The following is a 16,468-nucleotide window of genomic DNA, read 5'->3' as shown; positions in this document are numbered from 1 at the left end:
CATTTGTTTTTTGAGTTTTCAGTGAAGTGGATAAATGACCCTGGATTCTCAGCTAATTTGTCACTCCAGCATAGTTTGAGACTGGCCTAGTCTTCAGAGTGTGCAATTGCCTATTCCTCCCACAACTTCCTGTGTGTGTGCTGGCTTACTTATGTTGTTGTCTCTTAGTGTATCAGATGTGACTGAATATTACTGAGCGATTTTATTTAAAACTGCACTAAGGAACAAATGGGGCTTCAATGCAGAGCCCCATTGCAACTGTTAGAGCAATATTAGAATTTTTCTGTGGAGTTAGTGATCGATTCAGGAGTAGTACAGTCTCTTTTGGTATTCAAGACTATAGGCCACATGGTGTGCCTTGCTCATCTATTAGATAATAAGTGCAGACTGGTAGTTATTAAATCTCTGAAACAGAGATTTAATCAGCCAACCAAAATTATTCCCTGAGTACATTATGTGACCCAACATTGTACGAAGCACATTTAATTACAAGGCATAGACCTTTTTCCATCAAAAAGTATATAATGTTATGAAAAATCCATTTTCAGAAAATATAATACATAGCTCTGAAAACTCAAGAAAATTGAACATGTTCTGGAATAATAAAGAAAAGTTCAGGTTGGCACTAGGTAGTTTTTTTTTTTTTTTAAGATTTATTTTTATTGGAAAATCAGATATACAGAGAGAAGGAGAGACAGAGAGGGAAATCTTCCATCCGATGATTCACTCCCCAGGGGGTTACAACAGCCGGAGCTGCACCGATTCAAAGCCAGGAGCCAGGGTGTCTCCCCTGGATCTCCCATACAAGTGCGGGGTCCCAAGGCTTTGGGCCATCCATGACTGCTTTCCCAGGCCACAAGCAGGGAGCTGGACGGGGAGCAGGACCGCTGGGATTAGAACCAACACCCAGATGGGATCCCAGCCCATGCAAGGTGAGGACTTTAGCCGTTAGGCTACTGCACCAGCTGGCACTAGGTAGTGCCAGCATCCCCATATGGGCACCAGTTTGAGTCCTGTCTGCTCTGCTTTGCAACCAGCTTCCTGCTAATGCATCTGGGAAGGTAACAGAAAAAAGCTGCAGTGCTTGGGCCCCTGCAGCCATGTGGGAGACCCAGGAGAGGTTCCTGGCTCCTGTCTTCAGGGTTGCCTGGCCCATCTGGGAAACAGACCACAGATGCAAGGTCTCTCTCGCGCGCTTTAATCCCTTCATCTCTCTCTGTAACTATAATTTTCAAAATGAATTGATAAATCTTTTTTAAAAGAGAGAGAGAACTTAAATTCAGGGAAGGAAAGGGTTTATATAAATAGATGAAGGGGGACAACATCCTAGACAGGGAAAATGACATAAACAAAATACAAGAACATGGGACAAAACAAGTCTTCCCTTTAGAGCCAGCGGTGATTCCAGGACCTGTCACAGCTGATGGGAGCCTCCCTTGGAACACACATTGTCACACCTAGATTGAATTTTCCTCACTGTAGAAGGCTTTTATATTTGTATTTTACTGCGATGAGAAAGCATTAGGCACATGATCACCACAACTTGGGGGAATTTATATTTTGTATTTTAATGGCTTGATGACTAATTTACATCCTACTGGGTACTAAAAATATGTACTCTCCTTGCCTGTTAGACAGATTATGATATTTTTATCATCAACAGACAATAATAGTCTACTGACTTAGAAAGTTTTCTCCCTTTAGCAGATAAAAGCTGAAAAAACTGTTGCCACTGTCTTCAACAGTGCTTGTTAAGGTTATCTGACTTGGTTTTTTTATTTCTTTACTTTTGTTTTTATTTATTCAGTCATTCATTGTAATGAGGAAACAGTTATGAATCACCAAGGCCGAAGTAAACTATCTCAATATTGTCCCTGTTTCATAACAGCTCTTCACATTGGCCACTTCCTTCCTCACCTTTATGTCAAATCAGCACACCAAGCCTGCTGTAAGGAGTCTTAGGTGTGGAGTAACCAGCAGATGAAATCTGCCATTCTCGAGGATGCCGACAAGCTGTCAGTGATGCCAAGACAGAAAGGGTGTGGCAGTCTCCTGTACGTTCACCTTGGCCCCACACCCCAGAGTTCACTGTCTACAGAAATGAGACTTAGATGAAGGCAGACTGCTATTTTCTCTTACCTGAATGTTGCTGGAAAATAACAGTTTGCTAGTTTGCTTTCCTGCTGTGATGAGTCTTCGCTCCTAAAATTGGAACATTATATTTTTTTCCCATCAGGTCTTTCGGTTTCTTAATCCCTTTAGTATCATAAGGAAAGGAGAGTCTCCTTGAACTTTAGGTGATGTTGGGCCTCTTCAGTCTCACGGGAATATGTAATTCAAGGTTCTTCATGTTACTGAAAATCAAAGTTGAATATACTAATACTTGCTTGTTAAGAGATGTCTTAGGAGCCAGCACCACGACCTATAACATGAAGTCTGTGCCTACAGTGCCAGCATCCCCTATAGGTACCAGTTTCAGTCCCAACTGCTGCATTTCCCATCCAGCTCCCTGCTTGTAGCCTGGGAGAGCAGTCAAGGAATGCCCGAAGCTTTGGGATCTTGCACCCACATGGGAGATCCAGAAAAGAAACTCCTGGCTCCTGGCTTCAGATCAGCTCAGCTCTGGCCATTGCAGCCACTTGGGGAGTGATTCAGTGGATGGAAGAACTTTCTGTTTCTCCTCTCTGTAAATCTGACTTTCCAATAAAAATAAATAAATCTTTAAAAAATAAAGTAAGAACAGAAAAGGGTTGCCTTCATCTCAAATCAGGTTCAAGTCCCAGCTATGTTTTCAATCCCAGCTTCCTGCTAATGTGCTAATGTGCACCCTGGGAGGCTCAAATGCTTGGGCAGCCCACATAGGAGACCCAGACTGAGTTCCAGTATCCTGGTTTTGGCCTGGTCCATCCCTGGCTGTAGTGTGCATTTAGGGAATAACTCAGCAGGTAGAATAAAAATGTTAAATAAAATAAGAACAGATCAGAAACTGAGATCAAAGAAAAAGCCCCCCCACACACACACACACCCTTAATTACTGTGTGGGAAAGTTATTTAACTTCTCTCTGGCTATGGTTCCTATTCTATAAAACAAAATAATAGTAGCACCTGTTGTATAGCATTGTGAGAAGCACAATATGAAAGCAGCTTGCAGGTAGTAAGCACTGTGATGTTACAGGTTAGCTGTTCTCAAGACTGTTCTTACATATATCAGCATCTTGGAAACAGAGACTATGAAGGGATAAATGAGGAAGCATTCCTTGCCTCCGATCGGAAATGTTCTCCCGCACCCGGGCTGCACCCCTCCAGAAGTGTTGAGCTGACTGAGTTTTTCCTGTGTGCGTTCTGTGCATGTTTTATGGAGCCGCTCCCTTGTGCCAAGTCTCCTATCTGGTGAGTGTGACAGGAGTGCAGGACTGAAGTCGGCGTACTGCTCCAGCCAGCTTTAAGAGTTTAATCTTGAAGTCATTCATGTGTTGAGTAATAAAGTTTCTTGCATTTAATCTTTCTGCTCTTCCAGTTTGAAAGTGGTGTTTTGTAAGCAAAGACTAGGCAAAAGCCGTAAGGAAAAGAAGGATGAGAAGTACTAGTTGAGCTTAGTTAATGTTAAGAATCAGTCGAGGCTGTTAGCTTTTGGGACAGTGATACCAGGGTGATAAAAACATTAATTGCTACATTTATACATTGCTAAGCAGGCACCAGACAAGGTGCTAATGTTTTGATGTATATTATCCCACTTTGAGATCATGACTCTTGTTCCCCATTTTTTATGAGGAGAGGTTGACACCTTTGAGAGCTAAAGCACATGGCAGCAAGCACAGGTTCAAGCTAAAATTTTGGGCACAGATCTTTCCAAACACCATATTCTTAGTCACTTCAGTATATTACTTTTTGTGAAATAAAGCCAAAGTTAATCAAACCTTGAAACTCTTTTCCAGTTCTAAAGTATTTTTTCCTGATACACTAAGTCAAATTAAGTCTGGAATTTTTTTTTATTATCCTATAATAAATATCTTCCTGTCTTTCTGGTTTTTGGCTGTCAGATTACTAAGCTGACTTTTTTTTTTTTTTTTTTAGGAAGCTAGCTTTTAATGTGTATGGGACTTATTTCTGGTTTTGTTTTATGGAAGGTTCACCTTTTCCTATTCTGTATGATCAATATTCATGCCATTTAGTCAGTTGATAACCAACCATAACTGTCTTAAAAACAATCTTCAATTGGAAGCGATCTTTGCAGGTGATGTAAGAGAATCCAACACTTCAGTTTGGTAATCTAGAATCACATGGTCCAAGACTCTAATGAATTACTCTGACCCTTGCTGAAAGCACTGAAGTGTGTTGCCTCCGCTTGCCAGTTGGTGTTGGCAGTGGTGAAAGTTCAGGCTCCTGCCCATCTCACCTGGTGCCCTCTGCCATTGCAGAAATGCAGACTTCACTTCAAACTATGAAGTGAGTGTCTCAGGCATACTGGGTGTGTTTATAGACGAGAGCTTTGCCTCGAATCATTTTTCTTTCGATGGACCTAACAGAGTTATGCTGAGAGTTCTGGTAGTAGCAGCAGGGGGATGGTGTCAAAGCCATTCACTGTCAGATTGAAAAGCAGATGTATTCAGCCTCATGGCCTGAGTTCTGTGTTGTGCAGCTCAGAAGCTAGGAAAAGCTTAGCGTCCCCCACCCCCAAATAAAGTATTACTTGAGGGAAGGATTTTACTGTGGGGCTTTGACAAGGTCTCCTGAAAGGTAAGTGTATGAAAAAAGGCAAGGTTAAAGTTTGCATTTGTTGGAATACATTAACCTCAAAGTCTTTAATACAAGAAACCTGTCTCAGAGACCCAGATTTGTTTTATCTTTGGCTGTTGTTCTCATCTCGTTCTTTACTTCCGTTCCTGATACATGTCCTTTTGCTGGCTTTGTGTCTTCCTCCAGTTATTTCATCCAGGTATGTATAGACCATCTGTCCTGCTCTCAACAAACAGCAGGGGTGGAAACGAGAGGCGCAGGAATCCCACAAAGCCTCGCACAGCTTTTTGGCTCCACTTTTCTGGCCCCTCTTGGCCACCTCTACAGTCCCCTGGAGAACAGCAGGGAGACAGACAGCTGTATCCCGTTGAGAAGGTGGAGTGAGTACAGAAGGAAAGGCTCAACTGTGCAGCTCTTCTGAATACAGAGAAGCAGTGCAGGTGGTAGGCGGTGCACTGGAGTGCACACGCTCTGTGCCTCAGGAGCCAATAGAGTAGAATTCCTTAATTGTCATAGAAATGAAACACAGGAGGTTCAGCCAGAAGTGAAACATCTGTTTGGCTAAGTAAGATGCAAGTCAGTGATTTGAATTTCTTCCAGAGCTGTAAGTTTTCAATTATGTGATAATTTTGTGATGACCCATGTGTTGCCCCAAAGACCCTCCTCTGTCCGTGGTCATTGATTGCATGCATATGGCACCCCAGAAGTGCACCTACAGGATTGTACAAGTTTAGGCTTACACTCCTGTTCCTTAGAGCCTCAGCAACTGTAACTATTCCCTTTGAAAGTCTACTCTTAGTGGCTGGCATTGTGGCACAAAAAGCTAAACCTCTGCCTGCAATGCCAGGCATTGCCATAAAAGTGCCAATTTGATTTCCTATCCAGCTCCCTGCAGTTATGCCTGGGAAAATAGTGGAAAATGTCCTAATATGCTTGGGGCCCTACCATTCACGTGGGAGACCCTGATGAAGCTCCTGGATTTGGCCCATTTTAGCCCTGGCCATTATGGCCATTTGGGGAGTGAACCAATGCATGGAAGATTTCTCTGTCTTTTCCTCTCTCTCCCTCCCTTCTCTCTCTATATCTCTCCATAATTCTGCCTTTTAAATAAAATAAATAAATATATATATTTTTTAATCTACCCCTAGTGGAGATTCTTGAGGTATTATCCTAAGCTCCCTTGTCTTAGCACAGTAAGTCTTCTCAATACATGTCGAGTGAATAGGACATTGGTGCTCTGTTTCCATCACCAGCTTTGTGAGTAAAGAGAAACAGCTCCCTACAGCTCTCTGCAGCCATGTTTAAGACTTCAGAAATAAGGCACTGGTGTTTCCTAAGATGAAGCTAGAAGCCTAAAGGACAGCCTCTGCCCAGAGCCAAAGCAGTGAGGTTTAACATGGCCAAACTACACAGATGAGCTGAAGTTTATGATTTTTAACCCCTTTTGGACCTCAATTACTTAAAACTAGTAACAATAGAACCCATTGCCAAAGAACATTAGTAGAAATATTTGTTTACATAGTGGAATAGTTACTTCGGTGTCTCCACTAGAAATTGCCTGTCCTGTTTCTGAAGCATTACAGAAGGAGTCTGGGCTCTGGGCTTTTGCGAGAAGCAAAGAGCGCAGGCGTTTCATTAGCCTTGAGCAAGCTGCGGCTGCTGCCAGTGTGATGCACACAAGGATTTCAGCCTCAAATCCATCTTGTGGGAGAGAGCCAAAAACTCATCTAAGTCAAGCATATGGATTGCCCCCAGCTATGCAGTTTTGCAGATAGAGGCAGAAATGGATGCTCTAAATTATTGACACCTGGGCTGGAGAGCAGGGACCCCAGCCTTGTTTGCCTTGGCTTGCAGCAGCCCATCAAGGAACTGTGTCCCCAGCTTTTACCCAAGTATTAGATTTTACTGAAAATCTGACATAAACATTGCAGAAAGCATACTGATTTGCAAAACTTTGTCAGACCTCTGTTTGTTTCAGGATGGTGAATTGAACCATCAGTCAACCTTAAATTGAATCCTAAGAACTTCTGGTATTGTCAGAAATTAATCAGCTCTGTAGAAGTGATGGCATGACAAACATAAAATATTGAGTGTTTGAATGGAAAAAGAGGCTTTCACTTCATATTGATGATGCTGATTTCTTCAGAAATGGCTTTGCTTTTCACTTAAATATGACTTGTGTACTGCCACCTGGAAGGATGAACCTGTATCATGTTGAGATAGTCTCTGGTCCCAGACTTGGCTGAATCTGAATCTCAGCTCTGTCACACATTCCCAATGATGTTGCCTCCGTTTCTCATCATTTCACTGATTGATGAAAGAATATTCGGGTGTAGTTCCTGGCCTGTAGTACTCACTCAGTAAATGGTCCCTGTTTTACTCACTGGCTCAGTCTCACCAGTGAGAAAGCAAGTTAAGTACAATTTGGTTTACCACGGTGACTGAGGAAACGAGGATGGAAAGAGAATTCACTCTTGATTACCGACTGCCTTATTCTGCGCCTTGTTTATGTGTCTTGTCTCTCTGCTGGATTGTGGTGATGTCTCAAAGGTTAGAAACTGGATTTCCTCCCCTTCTTGCACCCCGCTCTGTGACTCACACTGTGTTACAACTTTACTTAGCAACATCTTCTATTCCCTACTACGTAGGAATCTGTTTTTTCCAATGAAATCATGTAGATATGTTACTATCTTGAAATTCTGATGTCTTATTTTACCATCTGCAAATCATTTGCCTGGGCCATCTTAAGCCCGTGTATAATTTATGAACTTGTACCATTAATACTGAAGCAGAGAATGAGAGCTTTCTTTCTTTTTTTTTTAATGAAAATCTCAGTTTTCTGATACCACTTAGATTAGCTAGGGGTCCTGTAGACTTAACCTTTCCACCTGTCTATTTGGATGTATGTAATGATTTTTGGTAACTTTCTGGTAAGCAGGTCTCATGGAGGCGGCCTCTGCTGTGTACATTTTTTTCCCTGAACCCTAATAATGGTGACCATTTTGGGGGAAAACTTGAAAATGCATTGCCCCTCTTTGAAACCCTTGAATATCTAAATGTGTAACAATGTTAAATACATATTGAGGACTTTGTTTGACTATGCATTCTTATTTAATCAAATCCATACTGGTTGGCTAAACTTTAAGCCTTCTCTGAGAAACAAAGGACTCGGATGATCTAAATTGCACCTATTACTGAAATGGCATGAGTCCATATGGAGCTTTCAAATTATTTCTATTCCCACAAGATTGTTCCTGGTTGGTGAGGCATATGACATGCTATAACTGTTTTGTTTTACATTTGAGGAAGTTAAAACCCAGAGCAAGTGGGTGTCTTTCCTGAAGTCATAGTTACTTATGCATCTCGAATAAGATCTGCTTCTTCATATCTTCTTTTGGAGAATTAAAGTTCAAAAATAAAATCCTCAACTGTTTCCTGCTAACAGTTGAACATTCCACATGAAAAATATTTTCCATTTGACTTCAAGAATATGCATTCTGTTCCTCTCACAGTTTGAACGCCATGACCCTGTGGATGGGAGAATCACAGAGAGGCAGTTTGGTGGCATGCTGCTGGCATACAGCGGGGTGCAGTCCAAGAAGCTGACTGCCATGCAGAAGCAGCTCAAGAAGCACTTCAAAGAGGGAAAGGTAAGGAGTGTTGGCTGGGGAGAGAGGGAGCCGTGGGACGTGTACCTGTTGCAAAGGTGCCAGCTTCATACTGACAGTGTGCCGGGACCTAAGGACTCCTACAAATTCGTCCTTGGTGCTTCACATCTAAAGGGAGAGGAAAAATAAGCAATGAGTGAGGAAGAAGAGAGAGTCCAGAAAAATCCCAGGTTTCTTGTTTTGGCAGAGGGTGAATAAAGCTTGAGGATTTCAAGAGATTGTTTGGTATTTAAGATGCCTGTGGATCATCCGAGAAGAGCTCATGAGCAAACAACTGCATGTTCAGATCGGCCTCAGGTGGCAAGTAGATTTTGGAGTCATTAACAGATTCTCAGAGTGAAAGCAGATGGGATTATGCAAGGAAGGTTATCATACAGAAAGGAACTGTGGGCCAACGAGGCAGTCTAACAGAACAGCAGCACATCTGTAAGACATGGCTAAAGAACTGCCTGGGCAGGAATGAAGCCAAGTTCAAGCAAGTAGAGGGCTTAGAAACTGAGGTGTCCAGTGTCCCGTGTGACAATGAAAGCCTCCCTTTTGGTTTTTTTTTTTTTTTTGGTGACATGGTCACATCTGTGACCTCTAAACAGCTGTCTCAGTAGAAGGGTCCAGTCGGAAGGCATGTTAGATAAAACGTTAAGAAGCAGAGGAAGGGGAGATGCAGGCAAGGCAGAAGGAGGCAGCCGTCTGCTCAGCTGCTCTGACACATGTCACATGGAGCAGTGGGGTCTTTTTCAGTTTGGGAGGCTTTGTTTTACTTGTTGTTTATTTTGTTCTATGCAAGGCAGAGCCACTGGATTAGGGAGCACAGATCACTCTGTCATTCACTGATTCACTCCCCAGTTGGCCATAATAGTCAGATCTAGGCCAGCCAGGATTCAGGAGCCAAGAACGTCATTCTAATCTTTCACATGGGTGGCAGGGGCCCATGCACTTGAGCCATCTTCTGCTGCCTTCCCAGGTGAACTAGAAAGGGGCTGGTTCGGAAGTGGAGTAGCCAGGACTTGAGCTGCCCCCAGTATGGGATACCAAGATCACAAGCGATCTTAACACACTGTCACAACTCAAGCCCCAGACTGAGTGGCTGTAGCAACACCATGGATAAAAGTGCCGACTAATTAAGTTTATGATTAGAATTCTCCTCTTACCTGATGGGCAGCCACCTTTTCAATGTGTCTCACCAGGGCTTTGCTCAGTGCATGTATGGAGACAAAGAAGCCTCTTGGGTTTTTCTTCTAATGACATCAGTACTGTCAGAGTAGGACCTCACACTTAGGGTGTCCTTTTACCTCACTGTTCCCCATTTCTAAGCACAGCCACACCAGCAAACCAGACGTGTGTGAGGAACTCAAGGGGGAACAGCACCCTGAGCGAGAAGAATGTCCTGAGGCCAGGTCCCCAAGGGAGGCCAGAATGTACAGGCGTGGCCTGAGTCCCAGCTGGTTCCCTGTACAATAGGAGGCTATTGAAGGGTTGTGAGCAACAAAATGCCATGGTTATCTATGCTTTTAAAGAGACAACCCAGCAGTTTTGTGGGATATAGTCCACAAAGAAGCAAGCATAGAAAATACAGACAGGCAAGGAGGTCATGAGAAAATCTGAGACAGAGGGGATGCCAAGCAGCACTGAGCGAGGGGACCGTAGATTTGTGGCAGCGCCCGGCAGTGTCTGGCAGCGCCTGGCAGTGCCACTCTTTGATGCCTTCACACCAGCTGTACCTGGGGCAGAGAACCAGCAGCATATGACAGCACTGAGTCAGCAGCTGAGGTTTTGTCAGCAGGTAGGATGGACAAACTAAAAATCAGGTAAGAGCTTAGGACTCTGAAATATCACACACACACACACACACACACACACAGAGCAAAAGTGGGCTGGAACCCAGGTTTTCTCTTTCTCAGCCCAAACCCTTGTCACAGGACTATGATTATCACCAGGCTGTGTCCAGAAAGCTCATCTAGGATTAAAAATATTACTTGAGGGCCTAGCATGAGGGGCATAATAGGCTAAGCTTCCACCTGTGCTGCCAGTATCCCGTGTGGGCGTCAGTCCTAGGGCCCAGCTGTTCCACTTCTGATCCAGCTCCCTGCTTATAGCCTGGGGAGGCAGAAGAGGATGGCCCAGTCCTTGTGTCTCTGGTTCCACTTATGAAACCCAGAAGCTCCTGGCTCCATATTGGCTTAGCTCCAGCTGTTGTGGCTATTTGCGGAATGAGCTGAGTAGAAGATATCTCTCTCTCTCTCTCTCTCTTCTCTCTCTAACTCTGCCTTTCAAATAAAAGTAAAATAAATCTTAAAAAAGATTGCTGGGGTAGTGTGGTGTGGTAGACTTGAAGCTGAAAGATTTTAATTTAGGTCCTGCCTCTGAGGTTCTCATGATCATGAGACAAGTTACTTTATTGACCTTGTGAATTGAGAGATGCTTGCTATGAGATCTTTTCTATATTTAAAGACTGAATAACTGCACATAAGCAGCATGATTGCTAATGTTTCTCTCAATTTTCTCAATTTCCCAAGAAATTGTACTTGAATAGCATTGCACCCATGTTGATGGGAAGCATTTCTGTCGGCCCAACTTTTATTCCTCTTTGTCTATTGACAAGCTGGCAGGATTGCTGAAACAGGCTGTGTGCTGTAACCCAGACCAGGCTGGCCTGTGAAAGGCAGTGTTAGCTTCTCCAAGCCCCGTGCAGCCTGTTCCCACAGCAGGACTTCACTGGGTTGTGGGGAAACTTCACTGTGTTGTGGATGGAAAATGGCAGGAAAAAGTACTCCTCTCCAGACCCCAATTGTTATTTGTTGGGATTTTCTATCTTTAGAAAATCAGTCTTCAAGGTTGGAGTGAATTCTTTTAGCCCCTTTGCTGAAAGCATTCCATTTGCAATAGAAAACATTCCTTTCTTTTGACCATACTTGAAGGTTGGGGACAGGCTTTGGTCTGACCTTGAGTCCCTGTCTCATGAGAAGCTGATCCATATTTTCTACTTTGAATTTATATTTGAAAGCAATAAATTGGGTACCAGAGACATGCCCTAGAAGGAATTTTAGCTTTGGTGCAGGAGTTGATTTAGCACCTGAAGACTTTGGTGAGAAAGCTCTGGAGCCCTAGGACAAACCTTGACCAAAGATGAAAATTGGGGTTCAGTTTTTTCTGGCCCAGAATTTCCAGCTTTAACAAGGAGATTAAGATTGATTGTCTTCTTATGTTGATTAAATAGTTGGTGAGCATAGCAATTAGCTCAAATGAGAGTTAATGATGGGCCTTTGCTGCGTGGGTTACTGGTCCATCTCGATAACACCAAAGAGAAATCACCATTTGCTTTCTGATTGCCTCTTTTATTCCACTTTGAATCTGTTAACGTGAAGATGTTAAAGTTTTCCTTGGGCTTACATTAATTACTTTCGGTATTTCAAGATACCCAACCAGACCTAAACAGTAAAAAGTCCTGATGTTGGCATCAAATAAATGCTTACATGTAACTTCGTGACAATACAAAGCTTCACGGCCAGTTCTGTGTTCTTCTTTGTGCCCAGAAGGTAAAGCCCCACCCAGAGTTGGGACTAAAATCATGGCTTCCTTCCCCAGATCTTTTCCCTCCCCCCGCACAGAGGTATTTCCCCTCACCATACTCCTCCTCTAAAGCGGTGCCTCTCAACAGTAAGATGGAAAATGTCCCAATTAAACCGGATGCTCAGTGGGTGGGTGCAGGCGTGTGTGTTTGCCACAGGCTCCCCATGATTCTGATGTGCAGCTGAGCTTGTGAACCTCACTGTGGCAATGCCTCACTCTGCTGGTGGCCCCAACTGAACGATGGCCTGAGGATGTAGGGAGCCTGTCCTGCCTGAGAAAGATGACTCAGTGGCTACTCTGAGCAACCATCACACTTTTATTTTTATGTTTTTTTTTAAAAAGATTTATTTATTTTTATTGGAAAGGCAGATATACAGAGAGGAGGACAGAGAGACATAGATGTAGATCTTCTGTCTTGATTCACTCCCAAGTGACCACAACAGCCGGAGCTGAGCAGATCCAAAGCCAGGAGTCAGGAGCCTCTTCCGGGTTTCCCAGGCCAAAAGCAGGGAGCTGGATGGGAAGCGGGGCCACCAGAATTGGAACTGGCATCCATATGGCATCCCCGGCATGTGCAAGGCGCAGACTTCAGGCGCTAGGCTGCTGCCCCCAGGCCTGTTAAGTAAATTTCATTTCCTTTAATATTTTCTGTCTTTTCTTCATGATGAGTTTCATAGACTTCAACATTTCTCTTATTTCTTATTCCTCAAGATCCTACAATAGAATGAATTGATTACCACTGCCTCTCTGGTAATAAGCCAGCCATACTGCCAAGGACTTTTCCTACGGCTTGCTGATGTAGCAGCCACTTTACGTATCTCCCTCTGTCCTGGTTGGTTGTTTGCTTGTTTGTTTTTGTTGTTGTTCCAATGAAAAATACTCCTATGGGCCTTGTACTTCTCCTGAGATCACACATTCTCTTAAGAGATGCCTCCAAGGTCCAAAGCCAGGAAGGAGTGTTTTATTCCCAAATCCAGGGTCTTACTTCATGTTCCTCCTTATTCTCCATTGCCGAAGTCCAGGTGCAGTTGAGTTCAGAGCTCGGGAACGGTGCGTGGAGTCGGCGATAAAGAAAGACACAGACACTGTCACTTGGTGCCTTCTTGCTTTTTTCCTCAACAAGAAGCTGTCCTTTTTATTTACTTAGACACATCACAAGCCTCTGCACAAACATTTGAGTTTTTTTTTTCTTTAACTTTAGAACTAAGACAGCATGCACAGATGTTCAGTTAATTTTTACTCATGGTCAACCAGGTGCTCTTAAAGATAATTCTGTAAGTTACTATAATCAGTTTCTTTAAAGCAAGCTGTTATTCATTCTTCAGAAGTAGCCATTAGACAGCCAGAACTCCAAGGCCAAGGCACAGATGGTAACCTACTAATCAGTAAAACATTCCTACTACATTTTATTTTCACAACTTATCTATCATTTAATGGGAGAAATGCATCAAAAGAGAAAAAACGTAAGGATCTAAGACAAAAAGTTTCAAACATTAAATCCCCCTGCAGCTGCAGGCTCTACAGCCTCATAAACAATCAAACAATAATCAAAAGTATATCTCTATGATGTTAATAGAATCACCCTATATTTCCTCTAGTTAAAAAATTATGAAAGCAGCTAAAACAACTACATTTTCTATGCTCTAAAGAGTTGCAAGGACAGGCTAACCTTTAAGGTCACAGTAACTATATTTTTGCCATAGCAGTTTCCACTCATACTCTCATCACTTCCATTAGTTTGTAAAATTCTTATTAAGCCATTTCCCAGAAGGCATGCTATATGTGTGCGCCCGATTTCAGGGCAATGGGTAGGCACACAATAAGGTGTTCAGAAATGGCATGGGTTTAATTGTATTCCTGTGCGCAGTTAAGGCCCACTCACCAAGACATTATCAATAACATTAACTCTCAAGCTCACATTAGTTGCCAAAGCCATCTCACAGGGGCAAACAATGCCTCAATAGATTACAGAATTCTTAGTGGGGTGCTTGAGTGTCCATGCAAAGAGGGGGTGAGACTGCGTCAAGGTGGTCAGAAATCCGCCGGGCCCTGCCAAACAGCTGGAAGCTCCCCAGGCCCTGCCAAGCAGGGAGCTGTTCTCTTCACACCTTCATGCCGTCCACACCTACTGCACGGACCCCAGCACTCCATGATTTAAATAAGCATGAGGTTTTGAGTAAACAAAGCACTAATATCTGCAGTTTTTATGAGATGGCTAGAAAGGTAAGTTTTGGAAGCAAGCAGTGAAAAACCTTAACTGCTAGCACCCATCCAGTTGACATTTTGGAAATCACTGACATTTTCAGAGTAGGAGGTAGGAAGGTAGAAAGTGATGTTTTGGGAAGATCAGCTACTTACAGAGATGTAAGGAGTGGAGATGGCAGTTCCCCCTCGTGGCAGGTGGAGAAGCCTGGGGTTTGCACTGGGCAAGCAGCATCGCGGAGCAGGACAGGCATGGTGACACGTCTAAGGGGTACTCAGGCCACAGTGACAGTTACCATGGGTGGGAGCAGGAGACCAAAGGACAGAATTTTAGGATTGCTTTGTGCTGAATAATGTACTGTGCTATATTCCTGTGTTACTTGATATTAAACTAGGAATTAAAACCTTAGAGAAAAAGCTAAATGGGAGGTTAAACAGAGGGTGGATTGTAATGAAGAATTTATGAGGAAGAAGGAAGGCAATTCTTTTTATCTTTTCAGTGGCCCACAGAGGGAGCGTGGGCCATTGATTTCATTCTTGGCAGATGGATTTGCTAGGCTTGATTAACAGATAGCAAGGGATTTGTCCTTGACCACGTGTTTAGCCTGTCTGTGGTCGCTTAGCATTGGTGTCTGACTCCATAGGAAACCAAATTTTCCTAACCCCTTTTCTCTTCTGATTTTTATGTTTTAAACAACTTTGTTGAGGCATAATTTACATGCCAGATGTCACCTGTTTCAAGTGTACAAGTCAATGTAAATTTCCAGAATTATGTAATTATCACTGCCATCAATTTTAGAACATTTTCTTTTTTTAAAAAAAGATTTATTTATTTTTATTGGAAAGGCAGACGTATGGAAGGAGGAGAGACAGAGAGGAAGATCTTCCATCCGTTGATTCACTCCCCAAGTGGCCACAATGGCCGGTGCCGCGCCAATCCAAGGCCAGGAGCCAGGAACTTCTTTCTGGGTCTCTCACTTGGGTGCAGGGTCCCAAGGCCCTGAGCCATCCTCAACTGCTTTCCCAGGCCACAAGCAGGGAGCTGGATGGGAAGCAGGGCCACCAGGATTAGAATTGGCGCCCATATGGGATCCCAGCGTGTTCAAGGTGAGTACTTTAGCTGCTAGGCTACCACATTGGGCCTGAGATTTATTTAGTTATTTGGAGGGCAGAATTACAGAGAGAAAAGGAAAGATAGAGATCTCCCATCAACTGGTTCACTCTCCAATTGGCTGCAGTAACCAGGGCTGCATCAGACCAAAGTCAGGAGCCTAGAACCCCAACCAGATCTCCCACATGGCGGCAGAGACCCAAACATCTGGCCATCTTCTTCTTTCCCATTCAGTTGCGTTAGCAGGGTACTGGATCTGAAATGGAGCATCCGTGAGGGTATTGCCCACATGGGAGACCCAAAAATCACTCCTGTTTCCAGTTGTTGCAGCCATCTAGGGTGTAAGCCAGTAGGTGGAAGATCTGTCTCCCTGTGTCTTGTAACTCTGTCTTTCAAATGAAAATATAAGTTTAAAAAAGAAACAGAGAAGCCAGGACTTGAACCAGTGCCCGTACAGGATGCTGGCATTGTTGATAGTGGCTTAACCCAGTGTACCACAATTCTAGTCATATGTGTGTGTGTTATTAGTCATTTTTTTTTCTTTTTAACTTATAAGTCAGAATTACAGAGAGAAAGACAGGGAGAACGTGCAACTGCTGGTTCACTGCCCAAGAGGCCAAACACCCAGAGCTGGTGTGTCCAAAGTTCTTCTGCCAGGTCTGCCATGTAGATGCCGGGGCCCAAGGATTTAGGCCATTCCCACTGCTCTCCCAGGCCATTAGCAAAAGCTAGGTCTGAAGTGGAGCAACTAGGATACAAACTGGCATTCACAAGGAATGGCAGCACCACAGGTAGAGGATTATCCTGATACACCACCACACTTGCCTGTAATTCATTCTGATAAATGAGCTGTGATGTATCATTGTGGTTTTAATTTTCACTTCCCTAATAAAGAATGCTCCGTCACAGAGGAATCTTAAATACCTAGGAATTAAACTAACTAAATATGTGAAAGACCTCTATGACGAAAACTATAAAACATTTAAAAAGGAAATAGAAGAAGACCTTGAGAAATGGAGAACCTTACCATGTTCCTGGATTGGCAGGATCAACATTATCAAAATGATCATATTACCAAAAGCAATATACAGATTCAACACAATCCCAATCAAAATCCTTACAGCATTCTTCTCAGAAATAGAAAAGATGATACAAAAATTCACCTGGGGGCCCGGGCGGCGTG

At 43.3% G+C, this 16,468-nt stretch overlaps 1 protein-coding gene across 4 annotated transcripts in view; it reads left to right on the top strand.

Moving 5' to 3' along the window:
* The window catches only part of MICU1 (mitochondrial calcium uptake 1), a 137,414-nt gene that overhangs the window by 102,813 nt on the left and 18,133 nt on the right, over positions 1–16,468 (top strand). For all 4 annotated transcript variants that reach the window (XM_040975926.1, XM_040975925.1, XM_040975924.1 and 1 more), the window contains one exon: positions 8,250–8,387. In XM_040975926.1, the coding sequence (XP_040831860.1) occupies positions 8,250–8,387 (138 nt within the window). The remainder of the gene's footprint in view (positions 1–8,249; positions 8,388–16,468) is intronic.

The sequence above is a fragment of the Ochotona curzoniae genome, unplaced genomic scaffold (genome assembly GCF_017591425.1).
Source record: "Ochotona curzoniae isolate NIBS_2020 unplaced genomic scaffold, NIBS_Ocur_1.0 contig_2692, whole genome shotgun sequence".
Classification (NCBI taxonomy): Eukaryota; Metazoa; Chordata; class Mammalia; order Lagomorpha; family Ochotonidae; genus Ochotona; species Ochotona curzoniae.
This window is presented reverse-complemented; position numbering and strand designations above follow the sequence as displayed.